The following is a 27,207-nucleotide window of genomic DNA, read 5'->3' on the forward strand; positions in this document are numbered from 1 at the left end:
ACCTGGGTATGTGCTCCCATGGTCCCACCAGGAACTGGGTGCTTGGGGCCTAGAACCAGGAGCCAGTGGCCTTTTCCACCCTGGGCTTCTTCCTGTAACACCGTGGCTCAGCACCAGCCATCCTTGGACTCTGGGTCTCCAGCTCCTCCCTGTCTGCCTTTCAAGTCCCCCCTTCCTGCATCGGTTAGCCAGTTCTTCAGATTTGGGGTTCAGATCCTGCCTCTGCTACCCACTAGCTATGTGACCGTGGGCAGCTCTTAACCTCTCTGAATCTCTGTAACTCAGATGTAAGATGTGGGAAAGATCTTAATGTAGCATTTACCCTGTGCTTGACTCCATTCTAAGTGGCGCATGTGTATTGCATATTCAATCTGCATGACTATGGGGTTGGTGCTGTCATCCCTATCATACAAAAGAGATAGCTGAGGCACAGAGAGGTGAAAGAACCAGCCCAGGATCACACAACAGCGCTCATGAAACGTGGATCCCAGGGCATGGCACACAGTAGGTGCCCAGAGAACAGTGGTCATACGATGATAATTAACATCTCATCCCACATTTGGGGAAACAGAGACTTGAATGGGGTTGGGAGTACCCAAGCCCTCACAGTCAGGTAGGGGCCGTGCCACTGGGAACACACAGGCTTCTTGGCAGGGATCAGAGCCCACCACCCTCTTCTAGTTCCAAGAGTTCAGTTCAACCCACCTAAGCTGACAACCCACCATGCACCAGGTTCTACAAGGGACAGGGAGGCTGACAGTGGCTGTTCAGTAGGGGAGGAGCGGAGCAGTAGGGCCTGAAGCCTGGGCCTCTGATTTGGGGCAGGGGCAAGGGTAGGATGATGTGCAGTTTCCCCCTCTCTGCTTATAGTCACCTCTTTTACAGCATGGAAGGTGGTGAGTTGTTCAGCAGGATTCAGGAACGTGGCGACCAGGCTTTCACTGAGAGAGGTATGTGCATGTAGCTGGACCAGCAGGAGGATTCAGGGTGAGAGGTATGGACCAGAGCGTTGTGTGTGATGCTAGGCAAGACCCTGTTCCTCTCTGTGCCTCAGTCTTCCCATCTGAATAAGAAAGGGTGAGACTCAGTGTCCATCCCCACAAGGGACTCTCTGAGTCTGAGACACTTTGTCGAACTTGGACTCTCTATGGCTTTGGGATGGAGGCCTCAAAGCCTCCTGATGCTGTCTCACAGTTGAGCTGGGGAGAGGTAGCTCAGGACTGAGGAAAGAAGTTTAGATGGGTTGGGGGTATCCTCGGAGGAAACTGGGGTGTCTGGGGTGGCATAGACATCCCGGGATAGAGAACCTGGATAGCAGGAGCGCTGTCACTGTCTTCTTGTCTTGTACTGGCCTGTTAGACTGTGTCCAGGAGGGATGATAGGGTGGGGGCTTGACCTTTGACTGGCATCACTGACCCCCTCCTCTTCTGTTTCTGCAGAAGCTGCAGAGATAATGCGGGATATCGGCACTGCCATCCAGTTTCTGCACAGCCATAACATTGCCCACCGAGATGTCAAGGTGAGGCTCCAGGATTCAGGTTGGGGGCCTGGGGAAGAGGATGTTGTCCCACTCCACAATCCCTGATGGCATCCAGGACCCACTGGATGGAGGCGATGTTCCCTAGTCACATTCAAAGCCTCTGCTCTGTGTCCCAGACTGCTTTTCTCAGCTTCTTCTCTAGTTTCAGCATACTCATTCTGTTCTCACCAGGTGGGTCCCCTTGCTTCTTTCAAACACTGAGTAATCCAAATAGTAATAAGAATAACTGACTGCCTGCCTAAAGCCAGCGGGCCCTGACAAGCAATCTCATTTCATTCTCACCCAGCCTGGTGAGATAAGTGCCATTACCCATTTTACAGATGAGGAAAACAAGGCTCAGAAAAAGATTAAGTGACTTGCCCAGGGGCTGTGTAGTTGCTGCACTGGGATTCATTCATTCATTTGTTTACTTGTTCAGCAAGAAATTTTGTGTGGACGCAATGTGCCAGGCCTCAGGCAGGGGCTGCCTGATGCTGTTTTTTGTTTTGTTTTGTTTTGTTTTGTTCTGTTTTTTTGAGACAGAGTCTCACTCTGTCACCTAGGCTGGAGTGCAGTGGCGCAATCTCGGCTCACTGCAGCTTCCGCCTCCCAGGTTTAAGCGATTCTCCTGCCTCAGCCTCCCAAGTAGCTGGGACTACAGGCGCACACCACCACACCTGGCTAATTTTTGTATTTTTCGTAGAGATGGGGTTTCACCATGTTAGCCAGGCTGGTCTTGAACTCCTGACCTTAGGTAATCCGCCCGCCTCGGCCTCGAAAAGTGCTGGGATTACAGGCGTGAGCCATTCCACCTGGCCCTGTTGCAGCTTTTGTGAAGTCACAGCCATAGCTTTGACAGATCAGGCCCTCTGATACCAGCATTTTAAGGGAAAGAAGCCATTTGCTGAGCCCTGGAGGAAGGAACAGAGGTAGTGCCAGTTGTTGGGCCACCTTCCAGTCTTGAGGCTGGAAGCTCAGCTCTCCAAATTTCCTATCCTGGGAGGACTGGGTCTTAGAGGTCATCTGGATCAGATGGATGAAATGCAAACCAAGGCAGCACACACATGCATGTGCACACAAGCATGTGTGAGCACTATCAGAGCAGAGTCTGCTCCTCCTGGGCCCTCTGCCCCAAGCCTAGAATGTTACCTTCCTTGGCTTATTTCCTCCTCGGACTGGGCAGAGGCGAGCTGAGGTTACAGCTGCTGCATCAGGTCCTCCCTCTGGCTGAGCATGCCAACCTGTAAATCCTTGCTTTATTTGGACCCTGGCTTTTTTTTCCCGAAGAGAGAAAAGCCTTCTGCAGAGGAGATTCCCTTGAATAGACTAAAACTGCTTCTCTGTTTTTATCACAATTGAGAAGGTCAGATCTTCTCAAATGGAACCTGAGAAATAGCATCCATTGGTTCTAAACCACCACCCCATCCTTCTACCAACACCCCATCCTTCTACCCCGGCTCTGCTTGGGGGTCTCTTCTGCCCCTCTCCATGGGCCTACATCCTACCTACCATTCATTAAAAACCAGTTTCAGGGACAGACCTCCCCACTGCCCTCATCTGCCAGGCCCCTGGCTACTCCTGGGACACAGGAAGATTGCCTCTGTGCAGCTCCTGGGATCTGGGGTCTGAGCAACCAGGGCCTTCTCCCCTGAGCAACCTCAGATGGGGCTGTCCTTCTAGCCCTGTAGGATTCACTCTGGGCTGGGTATGGGACATGTTCTTGGCAATACTGACTTATGAGCAGCCTGCCTTCCCCCCGCACCCTTGCTCTAGCATTTCATGGCAATGTCACCAACTCAGGATCAGAAGTTCCTGCCCCGAGGCTTTCTATGGCACTTGGTCATTCACAGCCTTGGCTGAGCACCTGCCTTGCTTCCCCTTTTGTGAATGAAGGTAGCACCTTGGGTTTCTCTATATTTGGCCCATGTTGGTGGGCAAGGCCTGGGTCTTTTTTTAAATGGACCTGGCTCCTTCTGCACTGGGATGGAGTCGGGGAGTCTGGCTGAAGATCACCTTGGGGCTCTGCTCCTGCCTGGTTCCTAACTCCAAACCAATGTTTTCTCTTTGTGGCCCAGCCTGAAAACCTACTCTACACATCTAAGGAGAAAGACGCAGTGCTTAAGCTCACCGATTTTGGCTTTGCTAAGGAGACCACCCAAAATGCCCTGCAGACACCCTGCTATACTCCCTATTATGTGGGTGAGTCCTTGGGACATGAGTTGTAACTCCTCACCCCAACTTATACAGCTGTATTATGGGGTAGCCAGTGGGTTGCAGAAACCAAAGGGTTAAAGCCCAGCAAGGAGGGAGGGGGAGGATTCTGTCTGCATGGAGGCGGGTGACGTGGGGGGCCGGAGGCTGCAAAAATATTCTCCCAAACTTCAGCTTCTGCTTTTGAAAATAGATCCAGGAAAATTCTGGCTGTGGCCTGTGAGCTGAATGACATCACAGCAGCTCTAAATATATATGTGATAAAAGGCTGCCATCAGCTCGGGACGGAGCCCAACCGCGGTTGTTTTTCTCTAGTTTTTGTCTTCCTGGGATTCATATTCAGAAAGTGGGCATGCATTTCCTCCTAACTTGGAGGGACAAAGGGTACCAGTCACCTGCCTTGTGGGAGACGGTCACTAAAGCCAGGGCTTGGAGGTGTGCACATACTCATGCTTCCTGGAAAAGTTCACTGCCCTTCTGCAAGTGGGCAACCCCTGGATCTAAAAATGTTCCTTGCCAGAACTGCCCCCTAACCTGAGAGTGGGGTGATGACAGAGGGCTTTTCTCCCTCAGAAGAGGTCTTCCTGGAGGGCTGCTGAAGGGGTGGGAAGTTCCCTGAGACAGTTGAAATGGCACTCTGTTAACTAGGATGTGTTTTGCACTAAGTATTTTAACTTAGAAATCTTCTAGCCTACCCACCTCATTGCACAGGGAAGACAAAGGCCCCATGGATTGGTAGCCAAGCTGATGATGGAATGCAGAGCCCTGTCCCTGGTTCTTCCTTGCCTGTGACCTAGGCTGTGCATTCAGGGAGGCAAGGGACACAGGACAGCTGGCAGGCCAAGACCCTCTCACCTATGGCAGCTTCCCACCAAGCCCCAGACTGGCCTTCTCTTCTCTTCTTTCACCAAGGTTGAGACCGGCAGAGGGGCTCAGGCCCAAGGGAGCTAGGGGTATGTCTGAAAGTGGTTGATTTTTTTCCAGGAGCTTTCTCCTCCCCCAACTTCACACACATGCTGCCTTTCCAAAAGGTGCCAGACACCAGTCTGCTCTGCCCTACCTCCCAGCCCAGGTACCTGCTCCCCACCTTGCTCAGGCTTCAGGCTCCTGCCTGGGCTCCAAGACCCTTGGGTCTGAGAGCCCTGCTGTCCCTCTGCCCTGGCAGCCCCTGAGGTCCTGGGTCCAGAGAAGTATGACAAGTCATGTGACATGTGGTCCCTGGGTGTCATCATGTACATCCTGTGAGTACCTTCCCCACCCCCTGCCTCCATCTCCTGCCCTTACCCCCACTGTGAGCCCTCAGGACCACTTCTGTCCCCCCACCCCCATGTCCTTGGTGAGGAGCTTGTGTGTGTCACTCCTCATGCGGGCTGCCCTTCCCTTTTGGTCATGGGACACCACTCCTTCAGGTGCCTGAGGGTCTCCCCATGCCAAGGGCTGATGGCATTCCTGGGATGTGCCTGGGAGTCCGGAGGGCTGGTATTATTGCCGTGGTGTCTAGTTGTCTGTCTCCCCAGTCAGGGGCTTTAGAGGGGAAATGGGTCCACCTTGGCACTGCTCCCACCCTATGCCAAATGACTTACCCCTTCCCCCAGCCTTTGTGGCTTCCCACCCTTCTACTCCAACACGGGCCAGGCCATCTCCCCAGGGATGAAGAGGAGGATTCGCCTGGGCCAGTACGGCTTCCCCAATCCTGAGTGGTCAGAAGTCTCTGAGGATGGTGAGTGAACCTCTCTGTCCCAGCCTGACTCACCTGGCCCCTGCGGCTTTCATTCTGGGAAACATCACTTTGGTGTCAAACTGACCTGTGTTCAAATCTTGGCTCCCCCTCTTCCCAGCTATGGGACCCTAGGCAAGTCCCCTAACCTTCTTGAGCCTCAGTTTCTACACCTGCCAAACAGGCTCAAAACTTGCCTCCTCAAAACTCCCTCTAACTCCTATTCCTCATTCATATTTTCCCCTTTGAGGACCACAAACAAGGCTGCCCTGTATGAGTTATCTACTGCTGCTTAACCAATTATCCTGAACACTTAGTGTTTCAAAACAAGAAATAGTTGTTAGCTCACTCTTTCTGTGGGTTGGGAATTTGGGAGCACATGCAGCCCCTGCCCCAGCAGAGCTTGTGGTCTGTGGGGAAGGGTGGAGGGGCTGGCTCTGCAATCTCACCTCTCCCCTCTCTTCCCTGGCCCCCCTAGCCAAGCAGCTGATCCGCCTTCTGTTGAAGACAGACCCCACAGAGAGGCTGACCATCACTCAGTTCATGAACCACCCCTGGATCAACGTGAGCCCCTCCTCCTCCCATGGCAGGCAGGGTGTCCAGCAGGAGTAGGGCTGCCGGGCAGGAGGGTGGTGGCTCTGCTTTGAGGCCCCAGTGTAGGGCTGGAATGGGCCCATGCGCACAAGTAGATAGTAGGGCCTCACCTACAACCTGGCTTTGTCACTGCCCTAGTGAGGCTCCTTCCCCACCCTGAGCCTTGGTTTTTCCATCTGAGTCTGGGAGAAGGGGATGGAGTGGGGGGAACCAGTGCTGTCCCAGGTGCCTCCAGTTTCTAATCCATGGGCGTGGGGCTCCTTCCAGCAATCGATGGTGGTGCCACAGACCCCACTCCACACGGCCCGAGTGCTGCAGGAGGACAAAGACCACTGGGACGAAGTCAAGGTGGGTGGGCTCTGCCTCAGTCTCAATACAAGTGCCAGGATTTGGGCAAAAGGGACTTCAGGGGGGTGGCTACCCAGGGTCTGGGGTCTTTGGCCCCTTTCTGTACCTGGAGCACAGAGTGTCAGTGACTGTCGCAGTGGTCCAACCATGGCACTCCAAGGATTGGGCCTCACTACGCCATTCAGTGTGGTGCTCCTGGCTCACTTCCTCAATGAAAGGGGGCTTTGGTACCAAGCTTGGATGATGACCTCTCTTATAACCAACAACATTTGGGAGGGTGGTCAGCCTGGTTTAGACCCAGCAGAGGCCACGTTTGAACATATGGAGTAGCAGCTCCAGTGGCACAATCTCCAGGCCCCAGTGCGCTGGTTGCCCAGCGAGATGGCATTCTCTGCAGGTCTTGTGGTTCTGTGGTGGAATTGGTTTAGTTCACTGTCCCACTTACCCTTGGTGTGGTCCGAGGGAATAACTCTCCTTCTGTGCCTTAGTGAATAAGCTCAGTGTCTACCACAGAGGACTGTAGTGAGGATCATGTGATGCAAAGGGCTTGGCCCAGTGCTGGGCACACAGTGGGCACAGAGGCAGCACAGGCTGTCACTGACATTAAGGGGCTGCCCAGGCAGGGGGGTGATGGTTCCTAAGGTCAGTACATCCTGACCTCTTAGTGCCCACCATCCTGTCTGTCCCCAGGAGGAGATGACCAGTGCCTTGGCCACTATGCGGGTAGACTACGACCAGGTGAAGATCAAGGACCTGAAGACCTCTAACAACCGGCTCCTCAACAAGAGGAGAAAAAAGCAGGCAGGCAGCTCCTCTGCCTCACAGGGCTGCAACAACCAGTAGCTCATGGGGCCTTGGAGGAGCCTGGCCTCTCAGCCTGCATAACAGACTGAAATGTGCTCAGGCCCTGGCCAGGAGGGCCCAGGGTCATTCTTTTAACAAAAGGATTATTTTGTTGTGTTTTAATTTGTCACTCGGAACTTCAGGATGGAGGACCCTGACCCTAAACCTCCTTCAGATCTCTGGCCCAGGCTCAAGCCCTAGAGACGGGCAGGGCCTAGGGGCTGGGAGCTGCCTGCTGCCATAGCAGCACCTTTAGCCAGGTTGGCCTGAGTGAGGCCTCTGGGCTGTCCTGCCCTGGTGCATGGCCTTAGCTTTCTAGGCCACTGGGAGTTGTGGCTGGGCTTCCCATCTTCCACAGAGACATCCCCCTGTGGGATGGGCAGATGGGCCTGGCCTTGAGAAAGGCATTGGCCAGTGGTTGCCATGGTGACCAGGGACCACATTGCTGCCTGTGAATGCTGAGTGAGCGAGTAAGGGAGGAGGGGCAATTGAGGGTTCACCTCTGCCTTCTTGGGGAGGCTGATTTCTCACACACTGGCTGGCCCTCTCATTCTCACTCCTCCTTGGGCCCTGAGGCTGCTGGATCCGGTCTGCCTGCCTCCCTGTGCAGTCCAGCCCTGCCTTGCTGCAGCCCCAGCCCAGATGGCACTCAGCGCTCTCCCCTGAGGGAGTCCCTGGGCCTAGCCATCCCCTCACTATTCCTGACCCAAAGGGTGACTTTTCATCTGAACTTAAGGTGGGAGATATTTTTAACTTTTTTCCACTTTGGAAAATGTCACTGTGACAAAAGCCAGTATACTTCCCTGCACCCATCTGCTCACCAGATCTCAGGCAGGAAAGCCGCCCCTCTCTGTTGAAGTCAGGGGCTATCTTTTGGTATACTTGTGTGAAAGTGGCTGGTTGGGAGCAGAGCTAAGTGGCTTCCCATTAATCTGAGGTCTTTTTCTTTACTCTGGGTCAGACCTGAGGTTGGGGAAGGCGACTGAGCCATGCTCAGAACGTCTGGTCCTGGCTTGGGCCTGAGTAGGGCAGAGAGGGCCTTTCCTGGCTGATCAGAGCTTACCAGCCCCACCCCACCATGGTAGCCTTAGGGTGCCGAGTGCCTGATACTGCCTGACAAGTGCCTGACACCCAGCCTAGTTCCTTCCTGGCCCCTCTCTCACTGGCTGGGAAACCCTAGACCATGTCAGATAGGACAACACTGCTGGGTTTTATATCCAGATAGTAATAAACACCATTTCATCATTTTCTCTTGGCTCCTGGGTTTACTCTTTGTCTACAGGGGTGGACAAAAGTGGCCCAAGGGCAGCTTCTCAGACCCACTAGTGATTTCACCCCAGCTGGAGGGGGTGCCTCAGGCCTGATAAGCATGCCATGCTAACTCCAAGGCCACTGAGTCCTCGCCAGGCCTAGAAAGGTCAGAAGAGCTGAGGGATGGCAGCTGCCACATGCCCCCAGCTCTGTGCTGCCCCTGTGCAGTGTGTGTGACACCTACCCCCAGTCCTGTGTGTGCCAGCATCTGCCCACAGTGGCCACCCCCAGCTACGTGCCAGCCTGCTGAAGGGCGGGCAGAGTGCCTGCTGCAGCACTGAGCTATTTTCAGAAACTGCCAGATTTCATTTGGCAGTGAGAATATCGAGGAGGGGAGGGGGCGGCATGCTGCAAGACTGTCTTTTGACTACTCCAGTAACAGAGCACTCTCACCCATCAGGAGCCCTTGTGGGTAGCTTCAAGGAGGGCACTAACTGTGGCATTTCTCTCCCAGCTCCTATCTTGAGAAACCTCCCAGTTTTCCAAGAGCTCATCTGCTGCCTGCAGTGCTCTCTCCTCCACCCCCCCTTCCTTCAGGGCGTGGGGGAGGGTGCAGAGATGCTGGAAGGCAGGGGACAGGCAAACACGCCTGAGATGTTCTGCTGCTTCCCAGCCTGGTGACCTTGGGAGCTTTCTTGGCCTCAGTTTCCTCAGCTGTGTCCTGGCGATGATAATGCCCATCTCATGGAGTCGTGTGGGGGATTTGAGCAGATGATGTGTGTGAAGTACTTAGTGAGGTGCCAGGTGCGTGGCTCATGCCCCACACTCATTAGCTACTCTAACATCCTTAGTCATCAGGAAGGAGAGAAGTATCTAGAGTTATATCTAGAGTATCTAGAAGTCTCTAGAAGAAAAAGCAGCCCCAAGTCTGCCTCAGGAAGGAGATAATATCTAGAGTTATATCTAGAGTATCTAGAAGTCTCTAGAAGAAAAAGCAACCCCAAATCTACCTCAGGAACTTTCTATCCAGACAATCAGGCCTTCCTCACCCATGGGGTTTCATTTCCAAGGGCCTGCTCCCCAGAGCAGCATCATGTGGGCCTCCTGGGCTTTGTTTCCAGTACTGGGCTTCCAGGAGGGTGGCCAGATAAATTCAAGAGACTCCATGGAGCCTGTGGTTCAGCCCAGCCTTCCTAGTATACCCTACATTTGGAGGAATGCTGGCCAGATGCAAAGGTAGATGTAGTCCATCTAGTCACAAAGCTGTGGAGGCACAGATGGCCTTCCTTGCTTGGCTGCTAAGCATCCAGTGTACCTGAGATGCTGTGCTGGGTGCAAGGAAGGCTGCAGTGAGAACTTCAGACAGGGAGTTCACCTCAAGGTGTTTACATTCATGCGGGAGAAGGTGAAAACATCACATGTTGAAAAATGTTAAATTGGCCGGGCGTGGTGACTCACGCCTGTAATCCCAGTACTTTGGGAGGCCGAGGCGGGCAGATCACAGAGTCAGGAGATCAAGACCATCCTGGCCAACATGGTGAAACCCCATCTCCACTAAAATATAAAAAGTTAGCCGGGCGTTGTGGCAGGTGCCTGTAATCCCAGCTACTCGCGAGGCTGAGGCATGAGAATCACTTGAACCTGGGAGGCGGAGGTTGCAGTGAGCCGAGATTACGCCACTGCACTCCAGCCTGGCGACAGAGCAAAAGTCCATCTCAAAAAAAAAAAAAAAAAAAGTTTAATCAAGGTCTTGATATGATCTGTGATGGAAGAACATGGTTCCAGGAGAAGGAGGTGTCATGGGACAGTTTGAGCCAAAGAGAGAATATGTGCATCCCAGTGCTGGGAAAGGTGCCTGATAGGATACAGGGTTGCAGGCAGAAGTGCAGGGACCAGGGCCTCAGGGAAAGAGGGTCTCCCTGCTCTAGGACTCCCGTCTGCCACTCCGCTCTGCCAGTCTGTGCTTCTTCCTGGGGCTGTCCTTGATCCTTTGCCTGCACTGGGTTTTTTTGTTTGTTTGTTTGTTTGTTTTTGCGTTCTCCATAGCTCTGGCAAAACTAGAGCTGCAGAAGTTCTAGCTGGGGAGGTCATCTGCTCAGGTGTCCACATGTCAGTTTCAGGCGAGGGTTCTTATTGGTCACATTTGGCCCCTTGCTGTTGCTGGGGAGAGGGTAGGGCCCCTCCTGTAACTAGGTGGGGAGGGGTGCCCTAGAGGCAGTTAGCAGAAGAGCAGATGGAAAGATTGCCCCATTATCTCCCACATCTGTTTGGCTACTTCCAAGAGCCCATAAGGAGTCTGGGCCAGCCGCTAGCCCAGCCCAGGGCCTGGCTCCGTGATCTCCAGCATCGGGTGTCGCTCTTACAAGCCAGGGCTGGGAGGCTGGATGCCTGGCCAAGTCACATTCCTTTTTGGGCCTCAGTGTGGCTGTCCATGAAATGGGAGCAAATCTCTGACAATCAGCTAGTATTAGGTGAGCTAAGAAGCCAAGTGGCCACTTGTTCTCATCAGCGAGTCCAGACGCACAGGCATTTGCATGGGCTCAATGATAACTTCCCTGGCAACTTTTGGTAAGGAATTCCGTAAGAAGCTACTTGGGAGGCTGAGGCAGGTTGAGCCCAGGAGCTTGAAGTTACAGTGAGCCATGATTGTGCCACTGCGTTCCAGCCTGGGCAATAGAGCGAGACTCTGTCTCTTAAAAAAAAAATTCCATAAAAGTTATATACACACGTGTGCACATGCGTGTGTGCACATGTGTGTGTGACATCTCTTCCTAGTGATGTTCCCCCTGACCTGGCCAACAGCCCTGATTCTGTCCTCCAAACCTGATGCTGGCTGGCTTCCAATAGCCTGGCTCATTGCTATTCTACACCAGCCCCTCTCTGCCCTCAATTCAGCCCCTCCACTGCAGTGTCAGAATTGAGCCTCAAAATGCAGCCTGCTACAGCCTCTGCAGGGGTCTCCATGCTTCCAAGCCTGCTTGAAACTTTCTTTCTGGCAGGCATGGGGAGAGGGGAGGGCAGGCCGTGAGTGGCTGTCACCAGACCTGGCTGCCTTGGGCCTGGCTGCTTTGGGCCGAGACTTTGCATCCCTAATGGGTCCTCACGGCTGCCCACAAACCCAGCAGGGTAAAATTCTTCGTTTTGTCATACTGAGCAGCCAGCATGCTTAACCAGCAGGCAGGGAAGGGTCTGGCAAGCCCACCTCCCCTGCTGTATGTGGGATGGAGTGGGGTTGTCTAGAGCCAGGAGACCTGAGCTTTGGTTTACATGAGGCCTTGAGCAAGGCAGTTCTTATTTTTGAGGTTGCCCATCAGTAAAATGAGAGGCTGAATTAACAGGACCAGATTATTCCAGCACCCTTGACAGACATATCACCACCAGTTGATGGATTGTGAGGAATGCTCTATGTTCAGGCAGATCATGCATTTTTCCAAGCCTCAGTTTTCTTATCTGTTAGCATGATCCTCACAAGGATGGGGCCCGGCTGCAATGAAGACAGGGAGAGGGATGGCTGAGCCCAAAGACCGTGGTCACCAGCATAGCCCAAGCGTCTGCTAGGTGATGCACTAAGCTGCCCAGCACTCTGCCAGTTCTACCCTCTCTGTGTCCCCTGACCAGGAGAAGGCAGCTGTTGACTCAAGGGAACAAGTTCCCTGGGGCTCAGAGGAGCTGGCAGAGAGGTTAATTGGGGTGTGGGGCCACCTGCTGGTCACCTGGGTAAGTATTCAGTGGGCACCTACTGTGTGCCATAGCCTGAAGGAGCTGTGGGGCAGGGGAGAGACCACAGCACCATAATGAATAGCTGACACTTATTGAGTGCCTACTGTGTGCCAGGACTGTGCTAAAGCTTTACATGGATCATCTCACTTAGTCCTCACATTCTCATCTTACAGATAGAGAAACTGAGTCCCAAGCTCTTAGCCGCTGCTCTCTGTGCTAGAGAAGGTCAAAGGAAGGAAATGCTGTTTTTGGCTAGGGGCAATCACAGAAGACTTCCAAAAGGTGGTGACAATATGAACTCAAAGGGAAAGCCAGATTTGGATAGACAAACATTTAGGGACTTAGCTGGCAGGTACACGGGGAGGCAAGGCATTTTGTGTGAAGAATGGAAAACAAGTCTATTTACTGGGTGAGAGGCAGCTATGGCACAGGGGTCTCTCATTTCCTTGTCCCATCTCCTGTAGGAAGTCAGAATGGGGTGCTCAGGGATGAGACAATGGGCCCCTGGTAATAGCTCCTCTCTCTTAGAGCCCCCAGGGTTCTCCCATGGGTAGTGCATTCCCCCTCCACATGTGCACCTCTGGCTCCTCTGGAGATACACTCAGCCAATGTGTCAGACAATCTATCCATCCCCTCTTACTGCTCTAGCATTTCTGGTTGATTTCAGAGTTGGCTGTTAGAGTTGGGGCCAGATCTTTTCACACTGGACTCCCTGAACCCCCCAGGATTTGGTGAAGGAGTCCTAGGACCCTCCACTTTTGCTTCCAACACAGCTATTTTATAGATTGGTGTCCTGAGATTTAATTTGAACAAGTTTACATGCATTAAAAAAGTTTATGGAGCACTGAGCTAGACATTAACAAAACTGATCTCAAATTTTGCAAGGCAGGCATTAAGATCTCCATTTTACAGATGGGAAACCAAGACTCGGAGTAACTAAGTGGCTTGCCAAGGTTCATGGCTGGTGAGGACAGGAGGCAGGGCTCTGACATGGCAAAACGGCTGCAAGATTGTCCTTTCTCCTATGGTTCCTGCCCTCAGAGAGTCCATACTTCATGGGCACAGGCACCTGCTGGCATTGTCTGGTGGGGCGTCACTGGTGCTGACAAAGGGAGCAGAGATGACTGGGTGGTCGTGGCTGTCTTAGGCAGGCTTGCTTTCCCCTTTCTGGAGAGTTCACTCTGGACAGAGACAGTTGGGGCAAAGAGTGGGTGGTGGCAACAGGGGAGGCACTGGGAAGCCTGCCTTAGCCTGTAAACCCTGCCCCAGTGTAGAGGCTGTGTAGATAAAGCAGATGACACCCCCATTCCCATTCCTGATCTTGATCTGTGTTCACAGCAAGCCACGGAGTAATCAACCCTCAGACCTGGCAGAGATGCTCTGTGTGGGAATGAGGCAGGCCCCTCAGCCACCTCTTGAAGCAGCACCCCCAGTGCAGGGACTCTCCCCCAACCAGTCTCCCTTCCAGGTGATGGGACCTTGACTCATGGGTCATGTTTCCCCCACATGAGCTACTAGGGCTGGATGGAGGGTCTCAGGGCCCACTGAAAAGGCCCAGGGGCTGAGGGGCTGGGCTCTTAGCTGTGGGCCTGGCCTGTTTGAGTCATGCTTTGGAGCTCATGTTTTAGCACCTAGCGTGTGCCAGACATATCTCGTACTTGACTTTGTTTACTTTTCTGTTCTTCCAGTAGCCCTCCCAGGCAGAGATTATGCCCACTTTGCAGATGAAGTCACTGAAACTTGAATAGTAGCAGAAGAAACTTCCCAGGTTCCTATGAGTGGTATGTGGCAGGACCAGGGTCTGAAGCTAGGGGCATGGAGCCTCACAATCCCCTTCCTAATGGGAAGGCTATCCCTGCCCAAAGAGTTCCAGTGTCATCTGACCCCTTCCCTGATCTGGTCTAGCTGGAAGAGATGTCATAAACTCGTTCCTCCTCTGCCCTGATCTTCTATGGCCTCTGGTCCCTGAACTTGGGCAAGGAGTGCCTGGCACCTCTCAGGATGCTTTAAAGTCAGAGTGCTTCCCTGCAGAGGAGACAGATGTTGGGTCTGAGTCACACAGCTTGGGATCCCCTTCTGACTCCACTCTGTGACCTTGGACAACTCCCTTAATCTCTCTGAGCCCATTTCCTCATTAGGACATATGGATAGCAATGCCTGCCCCCAAGACTGTGAGACTGGGAGAGGTAAGGCATGACAGTTTGCTGAGCTCCCAGCATGTCATAGGTCCTGAAAAAATTCACCTCACATATGAGACCGTGTGGAGCATGATGGTGTTTAAGGAAGTATTGAGTCACAGGTTAAAGCCTTTAGAAAGGAGGCTGACTTCCTGGGAGAAGCTGCAGTCAGAGCTCCTGTCTAACTGAGCCACCCACCTGCCCTTGAGGCCTCTCTCTCTGTCTCTGAAGGTTCCTGCCAGGCCAGGCCCTAGTAGGCTGTGCAGTGGGACTGGCCAGGGCTGCTATGAAAGACAGGTGAAGCAGGGGAGGCTCTGTCCAGTGCCATTAGGCAGGTCCAGAGAACCCCTCCTTACAGGATCAGGAAGGGAGCCAGAGACTGTGGCTCCCTTCGTACCAGCTGGTGAGGGGATGGACTGGCCCAGTGTGCGTCCTGTGGGCAGGTGTCTCTGTGCTGTTGGCTGAGCCAAGTTAAGCAGACAGGACTCCTTCTACAATGATGGAACCTACAGCCAAACAGTGGAGTGACAGACAGGGACAGAAGGGTTGGGGGGTGGGGGGAGTATCTCTGAGAAGGGGACACTCAGCCAAGGATAAATGACAAGAAGTTGATTATAAGAAAAGAGAGGCTGGGCATGGTGTCTCTTGCCTGTAATCCCAGCACTTTGGGAGGCCGAGGTGGGCGGATTACCTGAGGTCAGGAGTTCAAGACCAGCCTGGCCAACATGGTGAAACCGTGTCTCTACTAAAAATACAAAAATTAGCCGGGTATGGTGGCATGCGCCTGTAATCCCAGCTACTTGAGAGGCTGAGGCAGGAGAATTGCTTGAACCTGGGAGGCGAGGTTGCAGTGAGCCGAGATCACACCACTGCACTCCAGCCTGGATGAAACAGCGAGACTCCGTCTCAAAAAAAAAAAGGAAAAAAAAAGAAAAGAAAAGAGAAGAAGGGCATCCCAGGAAGAAAGAATAGCAAACGCAAAGGCTTATAGTGGAAACAGCCTTTGAGAATCTGAGGAGCAGAAAAGAACACAATATAGAGAGTGCGGGTCTCGTCCAGCCTCCCCAGGACAGAAGTGAGCATATGGGCACACTTATGTGACCCAAGGAAGTCAAGCTTTTTAAAGACACCTTTCTCTAGGTTCTGCCACTGACCACCCAGGACAGAATGAGTCCAGGGCTCAGGATGGGTTGGCCAGATGTGAATCAGCCCCCACCTGGCCCTTGACTTTACAGATGGAACACCAGCTCCTAAGATGGCTTTGATATCTAATTGCTGGCAATAAATTAAACCCACAAAACCGTGGATGCAAAGCTCATTGGGGCTGTTAACATCAGCAAAGCCAGTGGCTGTGCCTGTTTTCACACCAAGACGCCGTAAGATACAACTCACCTCTGGAGATAGATTACATGGAGATAGGGCTCTGCCCTTTGGGCCTGGAAGCGAGAGGGTCGATTCCTGTTACTGAGCTCCTGTAACTAGGCTTGATCTTATCACAGTTATATGAATGCTTGGGAGGGAGATCCTGGAGTAGGGGTGAGCAGAGATTTTCAGCAATAGTCATATACTCTAATCTCAGCCAGCAAGAGACAAGCCCCTCCTCCCTCTAGCCCGTGAGTGAGTGCAGGCTAGGGGCCTGGCTAGGAGCACTGCCAAGGGATGAGGGGATCCCAAGGTGTTCTTCCTGGGACAGCCATCCTCCTCCTATGGCCACCTTTCCCAGCCTGCCCTGAGAAGGATTTCTTCCTTCTGTTGCTCTGGAAGTCAGGTGGGTTTCCTGAGAGAGTTAGTTCCATGGAATAAATACTTCCCACCTGAAGCTGGGAGGGCTGCCTGGAGGAGGTTAGGATGCCGTGCATGTGTGAAAGGGGGTTTAGGGAAGGAGCAGGCGGCCAGTTTCCACGCTCTGGAGGGAAGATAGTCAGAGGTCAGCTGAATTGTCCAAGGTTGCCCAGAAGATTAGTAGCTAGACCTATGAACAAAAGAAGGCTCCCTGGAGATGGTCTGAAGTGTAGGGGCAGAGGAAGATGGCATCAGGACTGGAGGGACTTAGAAGAGCTTGTGGCTCTGGCTTCGGGACTTCCGATGATTCCTCCTTAGAGTACGATCACCCTTAGAAAAAGATGGTACCTCTTGGGCCTCTGCACTTTCTTGCCTCCACGTTTGTCCTCTTGGACTGGCCAAACCCAGTCTTCCAAGGATGGAAGTGGATCCAGGAAAAATGAAAGTTGACACAGGCATGGTTCAGAAACAGCTTGAGAGCTGGAATGGACAGGCAGTTCTAAATAGACTCTAAGACGGTCAGAGCTGGAAAGTACCATTTGATTCTCATTTTATAAATGAGAAAACTGAGGCTCAGAAGCCAGCTACCCAGCTTCGACTGTCTCGCCCAACATGTGCAGCCCCCTGTCCCCTGGCTGGGCCACCTTGCCTTCCCTGGCCTTAGAGTTCCCTCTCAGGTCTTTCTGGCTCTCACCTTTTCCTGCAGAGCTGTTTTCCATTTTTGCTTATTCCTGAAGGGGACTTTATCGATGACTGGTTTTGTGGCATCCATGGCTCTTAATTAGGCTTCCTTAGGCCTCCTTTCAGAAGACTTTGAGTGAAAAGACCATCAGTATTTGGCACTGGCATCAGTGTAAAGGGCTCTGCCCATAGCACAGAAAGAAGGGCAGATGTGCAGGGAGACTGGTGCTGAATTACTGGGGCCTAGAGAGCCTGGAGGCCTGAAGAGGGTTTTTCAGACCCCATCCCATGCATGTTCTTCTGGAAGCCAGAGGCCCTTCAAGCCTGAGAGCCCTGGCTTCTGGGCTGGCTGCTGGTGTCCCCCTCCCTACCACTCTCAGGACAACTGCCCAAAGGCTGGACACACACAGGGATTTCCTGGCTGCATCCTGTGAATGGACTGGGGCTGAGGAGATGTTGGAAGCCATAGCCTGGCTGAGTTGAAGTCCCTACTCTCCGGCTGGAAATGCAGCCACTGCCTATAGGCTCTTCAGCATAACGATGTCTTTCAGAGAATCAGGGCTATGGAAATCACGAGAGGAGGGTGGTAGTTTTGCTTGGCTTTGGAACTTGAGGTGGGTTTGGAAGGAAGATGGAAGGTCAAAGCAGAGAGGGCACAGCATGGCTCTGGGAATGGTCTTGCTGATTTGGGTGTGGGGAGTGTGGCTAGGAAAGGGCGGGCCTCTCTTAAGCTTTAAGTGCCCAGCCTAGGGTGGAAAAAGAAATGCCAGGCTGAGTATGGACACCACTCTGGAGGCAACAGGGAGCCATTAAGGACCCTTGGACTGAAGAGAAGTGACAAGTGAGTGGTTTGGGGCAGCTTCGCCTGGGAATTGGCAATGATGAAGCCAGAGTGGAGGAACTCTCCTCACAATTTCTCCCAGATTCAAGTAGCACGGCCTCAGGGCAGACGTTCCTCTCCAAGGGTGAATGGGACTGTGGCTGGATGCTCAGAGACAGCCCAGGATGATTCCCATGCGAATCACCATCAACCCCTGGCTCATGCCCACCCTTGGTTAGAGTCTTCCTTGACAAGCTCTCCCTGGGGCATTCTTAAGCCAGCACCAGGTGTGTTTTCCAGGTGAGCCGAGCAGTTCTCATATTGCCAGACCTGAGGTTCCTCACTGCCTGGGACTTCCTGTCCGATGGAAGGAAAAAGGAAAACTTGCATTATTGACAGATGGATCCTGAACCCCTCAGCTCATGTAACCCTTGCAGCAGTCACAGGCAGGTGCCATTCACACCCATTTTATACCTAACACCTCCTGATGAGCCAAGTCTTCTCAGACTCCACAGTCCCTGCTGGTCCCTAGACTCTGGGGTTACCCTGGCTCTGGGCCCCATCAGAACCTCCCTGGGGCCTCCACCTTGAAAACCTGCCTGAGCGTGGATGGTGCATGCATTTACTGCAGGCTCCTTGAGTGATACTGCTCCACAACTGGGTCTGGGGAGGTTGGCCCCAGGTGGCCACCTCTAGTGGTCTCTTTCTGGCTGGTGGTTGCCAGCATCAAGAACCACCATCACTTCTCACACCATTCAGGAAGCCCTCAGGGTTTTCTCTGCATTTAGAAAAGAGCACAAAAACATAGGCTATATCCTGGAAGTGGGCAGGGGATAGGGGAAAGCCTCTCCCACTTTCCTCTTCCCCAAAGTATCTTCCACAGCTTCCAGACTTGTCACTATGGAGTGTCACAGTCTTAGGTTTGGTAATGCTCACTCCAGGTTCTGCAAAAGTTTGAAGGTCAGCCTCTTAAAGATTGTGGTTGCTGGCCGGGCGCGGTAGCTCACACCTGTAATCCCAGCACTTTGGGAGGCCAAGGCAGGCGGATCACGAGGTCAGGAGATTGAGACCATCCTGGCTAACATGGTGAAACCCTGTCTCTATTAAAAATACAAAAAAATTAGCCAGGCATGGTGGCGGGTGCCTGTAGTCCCAGCTACTCAGGAGGCTGAGGCAGGAGAATGGTGTGAACTTGGGAGATGGAGGTTACAGGGAGCCGAGATCGCGCCACTGCACTCCAGCCTGGGCGACAGAGTGAGACTCCATCTGAAAAAAAAAAAAAAAAAGATTGTGGTTGCTGCTTTCCCTGGATATAGAGAAGGGGTTTTGGTGTCAGGAAGTCCTTGGAACTCTGGGGCTGGCTGCTACGGCTGATCTTGGACAAGTCTCTTCTGTTCTTTGCAATCTCAGTTCCCTTGACTGTAAAATGGCCAAAATTATGCTCACAGGATTATTGGGAGGATTTGACGTGAGAATACATGAGAAAATACCATAATTACAGAGTCTGGTGCTCAAAAGAGTAGAATTACTTCAGGTTAGAGGGAGTTGGGGGGGCCCTGGACCAGCTCTACAGAATGGAGAGATGAAAACGGCTGGAGGGCGGGTAGCATCTGATCTGACAGAGAGGGCCAGAGCAACTATATTCATCCAGGGGCTCCTATGCCATGCGGAGGTCTCTGCTGTACTATTCCTGCCCTGCCGACATTAAGGGTAGTCTGCTGTTTACCTAAAAGAGTTTATATAGACAATAGTCAAAAGCTTGGGGTCCAGGGAGCCAGTATTGGGAGGCCAGTGGCCAGCCTGGAGGAAGAAGAGAGTAGGTGGAGAGAGCTGGAGACATAGTGCTCTTTTCCAAAGGCCACACCTATGCTCACGAACTTGGGTTATGCCTCAGGCCTTGGGTGCTGGGGGACAGCCCAACAGGAACGAGAACGTTTCCTAAGCAAAAGATAAACTCTGAGGGCACTACCTGGTTCCAGGCCCAAGGAAGGCATGTTTTTAGCCCCCTGTTCCAGCCTCGTACCCTGGCAGTCCTGGTCCATCTTACTGAGCACATATCCACACGCCTCATGCTCCCCAGGGCCAGTTTTGTAAGCCCAGAAGTCAAGGCCTAACTTGAACCTGATGAATGAATCAGATCAAATACATGCTGTATGCTCCTATGCCTGATTTCTCCAACTCCTCCAGGCCACATCCAAGGGAGAGCTACCGAAATGTCCATGCCTCAGTTTCCATGAGGAATAGCATTCAGCAGTTCAGGTCTGTGATGGACTCTAAGAACAGCGCCAGGGCCAGGCGCGGTGGCTCACGCCTGTAATCACAGCACTTTGGGATGCCGAGGCGGGTGGATCACAAGGTCAGGAGTTCAAGACCAGCCTGACCAAAATGGTGAAACCCCATCTCTACTAAAAATAGAAAAATTAGCTGGGTGTGGTGGTGTGCGCCTGTAATCCCAGCTACTCAGGAGGCTGAGGCAGGAGAATCGCTTGAACCCAGGAGGCGGAGGTTGCAGTGAGCCAAGATTGCAACACTGAACTCCAGCCTAGGTGACAGAGTGAGACTCCATCTCAAAAAAAAAAAAAAAAAAAAAAAGAACAGCACCATAGGTTTGTCATGCTCAAACAAGTAGCTTCCAAAAGGAGCCAGCATGTCACTTGGCAAGAGTGGAAACAAGAGAGAGAAGGGGGAGGTGTCATACACCGTTTTTTTTGTTTGTTTGTTTGTTTGTTTGTTTTTTGAGATAGAGTCTCACTCTGTTGCCTAGGCTGTAGTGCAATGGCACCATCTCGACTCACTGCAACCTCCGCCTCCCAGGTTCAAGCTATTCTCGTGTCTCAGCCTCCAAGTAGCTGGGATTACAGGCATGCACCACCACACCCGGCTAATTTTTATATTTTTAGTAGAGACGGGGTTTCACCATGTTGGCCAGGTTGGTTCGGAACCCCTGGCCTCAAGTGATCCGCCTGCCTCGGCCTCCTAAAGTGCTGGGATCACAGGCGTGAACCACTGTGCCTGGCCTTCATACACTTTTAAATAACCAGATCTCAGGTAAACTCACTTATCACCAAGGGGATGGCACTAAGCCATTCATGAGAGATCGGCCCCCCGTGATCCAAACACCTCCCACCAGGCCCTACCTCCAACGTTGGGGATTACATTTCAACATGAGATTTGGCAGGGACAAATGTCAAAACCATTTAATCATAGATGGACATGTAAGAGGGAGAGAGGCACCAAGGTGACTGCTAGAGTGTTGCCTTGGGCTGCTAGAGAGATGGAGGTGCTGTCTCTTAAGATGAGGAGACTGTATGTGGAGGGGATGGTTTGCAGCATTGGCCACTCTCATTTCAAGATACTATTAGACATTCAAGGTGTCACGAAGGCAGTTGAAATGATGGATCTTGTGGCACAGCTTTGGGAGACATCATGATTTATATGGGGTCCAAAGCCACAAGATCAGACAAGAGGAGAGAATGTGCAGAGAGATGAAAAGGGGACTCAATCCTGTGGCAGAGGTTGGGGAGACATGAAGGATCCAGAAAAGTAGACTGAGAGGGAGCAGCTGGCTAAGAGAAAAAACAAGAGGTATAGTTTATTGGAAGCTTCTAAAAGCAAGTATTATAAGAAAGGGATGGTCATGGCTGGGCGGGTGGCTCATGCCTGTAATCCCAGCACTTTGGGAGGCTGAGGTGGGCAGATCACGAGGTCAGGAGATTGAGACCATCCTGGCTAACATGGTGAAACCCCGTCTCTACTAAAAATACAAAAAATTAGCCAGGTGTGGTGGCACACGCCTGTAGTCCCAGCTAATCAGGAGTCCCGAGGCAGGAGAATCGCTTGAACCCGGGAGGCAGAGGTTGCAGTGAGCTGAGATCGTGCCACTGCACTCCAGCCTGGGAGACAGAGTGAGACTCTGTCTCAGAAAAAAAAAAGGGATGGTCACTGTGTTGAATGCTGTTGCACAGGAAAAGTAGGATGAAGACAGAGAAGCAATAATCAGATTTGCCAACCACAGACATCCTTGGTGGCCTTGGCATGGATGTTTCAGTGGAACAACAGGGCTGGAAGCCCAAATGGGGGGAAATGGGAGCTGTAGATATGGAGGTAGAGACAATGAGTGCAGTGAAGGGGAGTGGCAGCCTTTTTCCAGGCACCCGAGAAGCCTTGAGCTCTGGGCTTCTCCTCTGGCTGACCAGAGCCCTCAGGGGCCATAGAGAAAGATAAAAATGGGTCCTATGTCCTGGAAGTCAGGGCCTGGGTTGGCCAGAGTGGATAAGTAGATGAGCTAGGCTAGGAAGGATGAATCAGGTACAAGAATCCATGTTCAGTGCTGTCACAGCTCTCTATCACAAGAGCCTAGCTTTGAAAACTACTCCCTGCTCATTAGCAGGAAGGATGAGCTCCAAAGAGGGTGGGCTCCAGAGTACAGGGTTGCCAGTGCTGCCCAGCTCCATGTCCCGTCTCTGTGTATTATTCTCCTGAGAAAGTGATACTGCTGTATACAGGTAAATGTGTCAGAGAAGCAACACATAATCATTGGGAAATTGCAGAAAGGAGGAAAGGGTCTCTTCTTGGTATATTTTACTCTGGTTTGTATCTGCATGTGATTGTTCTTGCATAATTATAACCACATTGTGAACAGAGTTTTGGGACTGATTGTTTTTTGCTGAATGTGACACACTAGACATTCTCTTTGTTGATAGATTGATTTCATGGTTGTTATTGGTTGCATACAATTGCATGGGGTAATGTCCCATGTTCAATAACTTCATCCCCTACTGGTAGTCATTTGGATTATTTCCAATATTTATAGACAATGTTACATTGGATATCTATAGAAATGAAACTTATCTCAATCCATTTTCACAGAACTAACATTTTTTGGGGGAAGTTCTTGATACCCACTTGCCATAGTGCTGGTGGGAGGGTCACCTGGACCCACCCTACTTCAAATAAGTAGCCTACTATTACACTAACTGCCTGCACACAGTCATTAATTTTTTTTTTTTTTTTTTTTGAGATAGAGTCTCGCTCTGTCGCCCAGGCTGGAATGCAGTGGCGCAATCTCGGCTCACTGCAAGCTCCGCCTCCTGGGTTCATGCCATTCTCCTGCTTCAGCCTCCTGAGTAGCTGGGACTACAAGCGCCTGCCACCACGCCTGGCTAATTTTTTGTATTTTTGGTAGAGACAGGGTTTCACTGTGTTAGCAAGGATGGTCTTGATCTCCTGACCTCGTGATCTGCCCACCTCGGTCTCCCAAAGTGCTGTGATCACGGGCTTGAGCCATCGTGCCCGGCTCATTAACATTTTTTTATTTGGGCAGGGCACGGTGGCTCACGCCTACAATCCCAGCACTTTGGGAGGCCGAGGCGGGTGAATCACTTGAGGTGAGGAGTTCGAGACCAGCCTGGCCAACATGGTGAAACCCTGTCTCTACTAAGTAAATAGAAAAATTAGCCAGGTGTGGTGGCACGTGCCTGTAATCCCAGGTGCTCAGGAGGCTGAGGCAGAGAATTGCCTGAATCTGGGAGGCAGACGCTGCAGTGAGCTGACATCGCACCACTGCATCCATCCTGGGCGACAGAGTGAGACTCCATCTCAAAAAAAAAAAAAAAAAAAAAAAAAGGCCAGGTGCGGTGGCTCACGCCTGTAATCCTAGCACTTTGGGAGGCAGAGGCAGGCGGATCACGAGTTCAGGAGATCGAGACCAACCTGGCTAACACGATGAAACTTTGTCTCTACTAAAAAAAAAAAAAAATACAAAAAATTAGCCAGGCGTGGTGGCAGGCTCCTGTAGAGCTACTTGGGAGGCTGAGGCAGGAGAATGGCGTGCACCCAGGAGGCGGAGCTTGCAGTGAGCACCAGCATGGTGAAACTCTATCTCTACTAAAAAAAAAAAAATACAAAAAATTAGCCGGGCATGGTGGCAGGCGCCTGTAGTCCCAGCTTCTTGGGAGGCTGAGGCAGGAGAATGGCATGAACCCAGGAGGTGGAGCTTGCAGTGAGCTGAGATTGCGCCACTGCACTCCAGCCTGGGTGACAGGGTGACAGAGTGAGACTCTGTCTAAAAAAAAAAAAAGAAAAATTTTTTATATGATAGGCCAAAGAAGGGGTCTTCTTGGCCTGGCGTGGTGGCTCAGGCCTGTAATCCCAGCACTTTGGGAGGCAGAGGCAGGTGGATCATGAGGTCAGGTTTGAGACCAGTCTGGCCAACATAGTGAAGGCCTGTCTCTACTAAAAATACAAAAAATTAGCCAGGTTTGGTGGTGTGTCCCTGTAATCCCAGCTACTTGGGAGGCTGTGGCAGGAAAATTGCGTGAACCCGGGAGGCAGAGGTTGCAATGAGCCGAGATTGCGCCACTACACTCCAGCCTGGTGACAGAGCAAGACTCCATCTTAAAAAAAAAGAAAAGAGAAAGAAAAGAGAAGGGGTCTTCTTGTGGCTTCAATTTGTCTTTCTTTGGTAGTTAAAGAAGATGTTCATTTTCCTATCTTTTCATTTACTATTCTATTTCCCCTCACGGGAGGAAGCAGTTTCCATCTGGTGACCCAAATTTGTACCTTTCCCTGTGGGCTCTCTGAATGGCTCATCAGCCCTGCTAGGGCTGTTCTCACCAGCTGGAATGATGCAAGGTCAAATCTCTGTGTCCTCCTACATTGTCTCCACGCCTTCAGCCGGTCTTCATGGTTGCATTCTTCCTTCTAAATGCCTCATAGCAGCCTCCTGGCCTGCCCCACAGACTCCTCTAAGCCAACATTGACTATCCCCAGCCACTTCCCCCGGACCCTGAAGAGCCTTCAGAAAATATACCTTGACCCACTGACTAGTTTAGTCTCTACTGACTACTCAGAATTCTTCATAGTCTGCCTCCACCCACCTGCCACCCTGCCCCCACCCCCAAGGAAGTCTTGGGCTCTGGTCACACTGGCCTCGTCATTGCATCCCACTCATCTTGCTCTTCCTGCCTCTGTGCCTTGGTTCATGATACCACCCCTGAGAGTCATATCCACTTAAACTCATCCTCTGAGACCTTGCCTCCTCAGCCGAGCCTTCCCAGATTTTTCCAATCCACTCAGCCTCCCCTGCCTCTGAACGGCTGAAGCATTTATAGTCTATAGGGGCTCTCTGACAGGGTCCCCAATAAGTAGTCCTCTTTTCCTCATCCAAGTTCTGAACAATGGAGAGATAAAAACTCAGATGGAGGCCAAAGCATTATCTTCTTTATTGAAGAAGGCTTAAAGGAGGAAGTGGCTTAGTGTGAAGTCACATGGGTCTGTGCTGGGCTGACTTTCCCCATTCCCCTAGTCTCACTTGTTTTGGGTAAGTGAGGCCCCACACATCCCGGCCAGTGGAGACCGACACATAGAAGAAAGCATCGGAATGGGTAATCTGACCCCCTCCTCACAGTTCATACCCCAGGAGCAAATGCTAAATCCTGTCTTGAATTAACAGAGTTACTATGGGTTGGCCGGGCATGGTGGCTCATGCCTCTAATCCCAGCACTTTAGGAGGCCGAGGCGGGTGGATCATGAGGTCAGGAGATCAAGACCATCCTGGCTAACACGCTGAAACCCCGTCTCCACTAAAAAAATACAAAAAACAGCTGGGCATGGTGGCGGGCGCCTGTAGTCCCAGCCACTTGGGAGGCTGAGACAGGAGAATGGTGTGAACCTGGGAGGCGGGACTTACAGTGAGCTGAGATCGTGCACTGCACTCCAGCCTGGGTGACAGAGCTAGACTCCGTCTCAAAAAAAAAAAAAAAAAAAAATAGAGTTACTATGGGTTTTGTTGCTTCAACTATGCTGGACCAACTATATGAGGTCCTTAAAGCCCAAGGTATGTGCAGCTTCTTATCTTCAAAGTGCCTTGGAGTAGGTAAAGAGGACTCCCTCTTAGCAAGCCCTTCCTTCTCCATGCACACTCACCCCAGTTAAGTCTAAAATTCTGTTCTGAGGACCTCATTTCCCTATGGACGCTGGTCTGAGTGTGCAGGCAGAACCATGGGAGCAAGCAGGGATATAACCAGTAATATTCACTCAGGTCTCAGTCAGGAGGGTGGCAGGGCCTTTCCCGAGGGCAGTCTTCCATGGGGGTGCAGGGCATGAAGGCACAATTGCCTTTGGTGCCTCTGTACTAAGATCAAGGAGAGAGTCAAACAAGAGGTTGGGATGGCATAGACATGTTTTGCTTAACTCACAATTGTGTCACAAGCCTCCTTTGGGCTTTTACTGGACTGATGATAAGTGATTGGATTATCCAAGGCATGGGGATTAATTATTTTGGGCTGGACAGAAGAGCCCATGGACAGAGCTAGGTTACAAACTCCACTGCTCCACTGGCTGTTGCTTTCTGGAGGAATGTGAACCCTCATACAATTTGGAACCCACCTGGTAATGCCTGGATTCCAGGGCTTTGGGTGCACACACATCATTGCACCGTGTAGAATTAGAAAAAGATTTATCTAAAAATAACTACTGAGGAATATCTAATTTGATAGCAAGACTATGACTAATCCATGAAACAGAGAGTCTGTGTGACAAGACACAGTACAATAATGGGGAGAAATTCATGTTTGACCTTTAAGCAAGTGCAAAATGAAACAGATCTATGCCTTGGCAGCTGAGGACCCTGTGGCTCTAGGGAGAGTGGCTGTGAGCAGGGGGTTTGATGGTCATGGAGGAGAACTGATGCAATATGTAGTTCTCAGGGGTGCTGCATCATGGAAATAGCTTAGGGAAATCAATTCCTTTTGGTGTTAAATAGAGAGAAGAGGCTCATGCTGAGTTAAGTGCTGGCTGGTAAGAGGCAGGCGCAGGAGGCCAGCCCAGCTGCGCAGGGGTGACCAAACCAGCTCTCACAGACTAGCTTGGAGGAGAAGCAGATTCCACAAATGCAAGGAGACCCAGCATTTCTGGGAAGCAATTTGAGCTGGTAGGAGGGGAGCAAGGTTCCAAAGTTTCGTGAGTATTTACCTTGTGCCGGGCTCTGTGTTGAGAACTTTGCAGGCATTATCCTCAGAAGCATCCCTGATGTAGAAGCCATTCTGATTCTCACCTGACAGGAAGAAACTCCGTTCAGAGGGATTAAGCTACTTGCCTGGGGTCACCCAGCTAGGAAGTATCTATCTGGAGCTGGATGTGAACCCAGCTCTGACTCCAGAGCTCTCAAGTTCTATTCCCTGTTGCTAGGTCACCTGAAACTTGAAAAAGCCTGAGGCTGTCAGTGGGCTGGAGTGACAGACTGGGGCTGGGACAGGCTGGGTGCAAGTGAGGTTTTGGCAGGGGCCACCCCATGATGAGTTCTCATGAAAAATTGCCATGGCTCCTGGAATGGCAGGTTTCTGAATCAGGATCACTTCTCTGATTGTTCCATAATTCATAACTGCATATTATAAATTCTGATCCATCACCCTCAATGCTAATTGGAGAACAGAATAGTCCCCATTTCTTAGAGTTGCTCTTCTTCAGTGGTGACAGAGTGAGTACTATTCCTGCTGCTCCCTGGGTCAGGGCCCTGCATGTTCCGAGTACAAGTCCTAAGGTG

General features: G+C 51.7%; 1 protein-coding gene across 2 annotated transcripts in view; it reads left to right on the forward strand.

The window, feature by feature from the left end:
* MAPKAPK3 (MAPK activated protein kinase 3) overlaps window positions 1-8,482 on the forward strand; it is a 32,269-nt gene extending 23,787 nt beyond the window's left edge. For both annotated transcript variants that reach the window (XM_004034216.5, XM_019024625.4), the window contains exons 4-11: window positions 886-950; window positions 1,440-1,519; window positions 3,595-3,718; window positions 4,896-4,971; window positions 5,326-5,450; window positions 5,926-6,011; window positions 6,309-6,389; window positions 7,080-8,482. In XM_004034216.5, coding sequence (XP_004034264.1) covers window positions 886-950; window positions 1,440-1,519; window positions 3,595-3,718; window positions 4,896-4,971; window positions 5,326-5,450; window positions 5,926-6,011; window positions 6,309-6,389; window positions 7,080-7,232 — 790 coding nt within the window. In that variant the 3' untranslated portion in view covers window positions 7,233-8,482. The remainder of the gene's footprint in view (window positions 1-885; window positions 951-1,439; window positions 1,520-3,594; window positions 3,719-4,895; window positions 4,972-5,325; window positions 5,451-5,925; window positions 6,012-6,308; window positions 6,390-7,079) is intronic.
* The last annotated feature ends 18,725 nt before the right edge of the window (window positions 8,483-27,207 follow it).

Source organism: Gorilla gorilla, chromosome 2 (genome assembly GCF_029281585.2).
Source record: "Gorilla gorilla gorilla isolate KB3781 chromosome 2, NHGRI_mGorGor1-v2.1_pri, whole genome shotgun sequence".
NCBI classification, from domain to species: domain Eukaryota; kingdom Metazoa; phylum Chordata; class Mammalia; order Primates; family Hominidae; genus Gorilla; species Gorilla gorilla.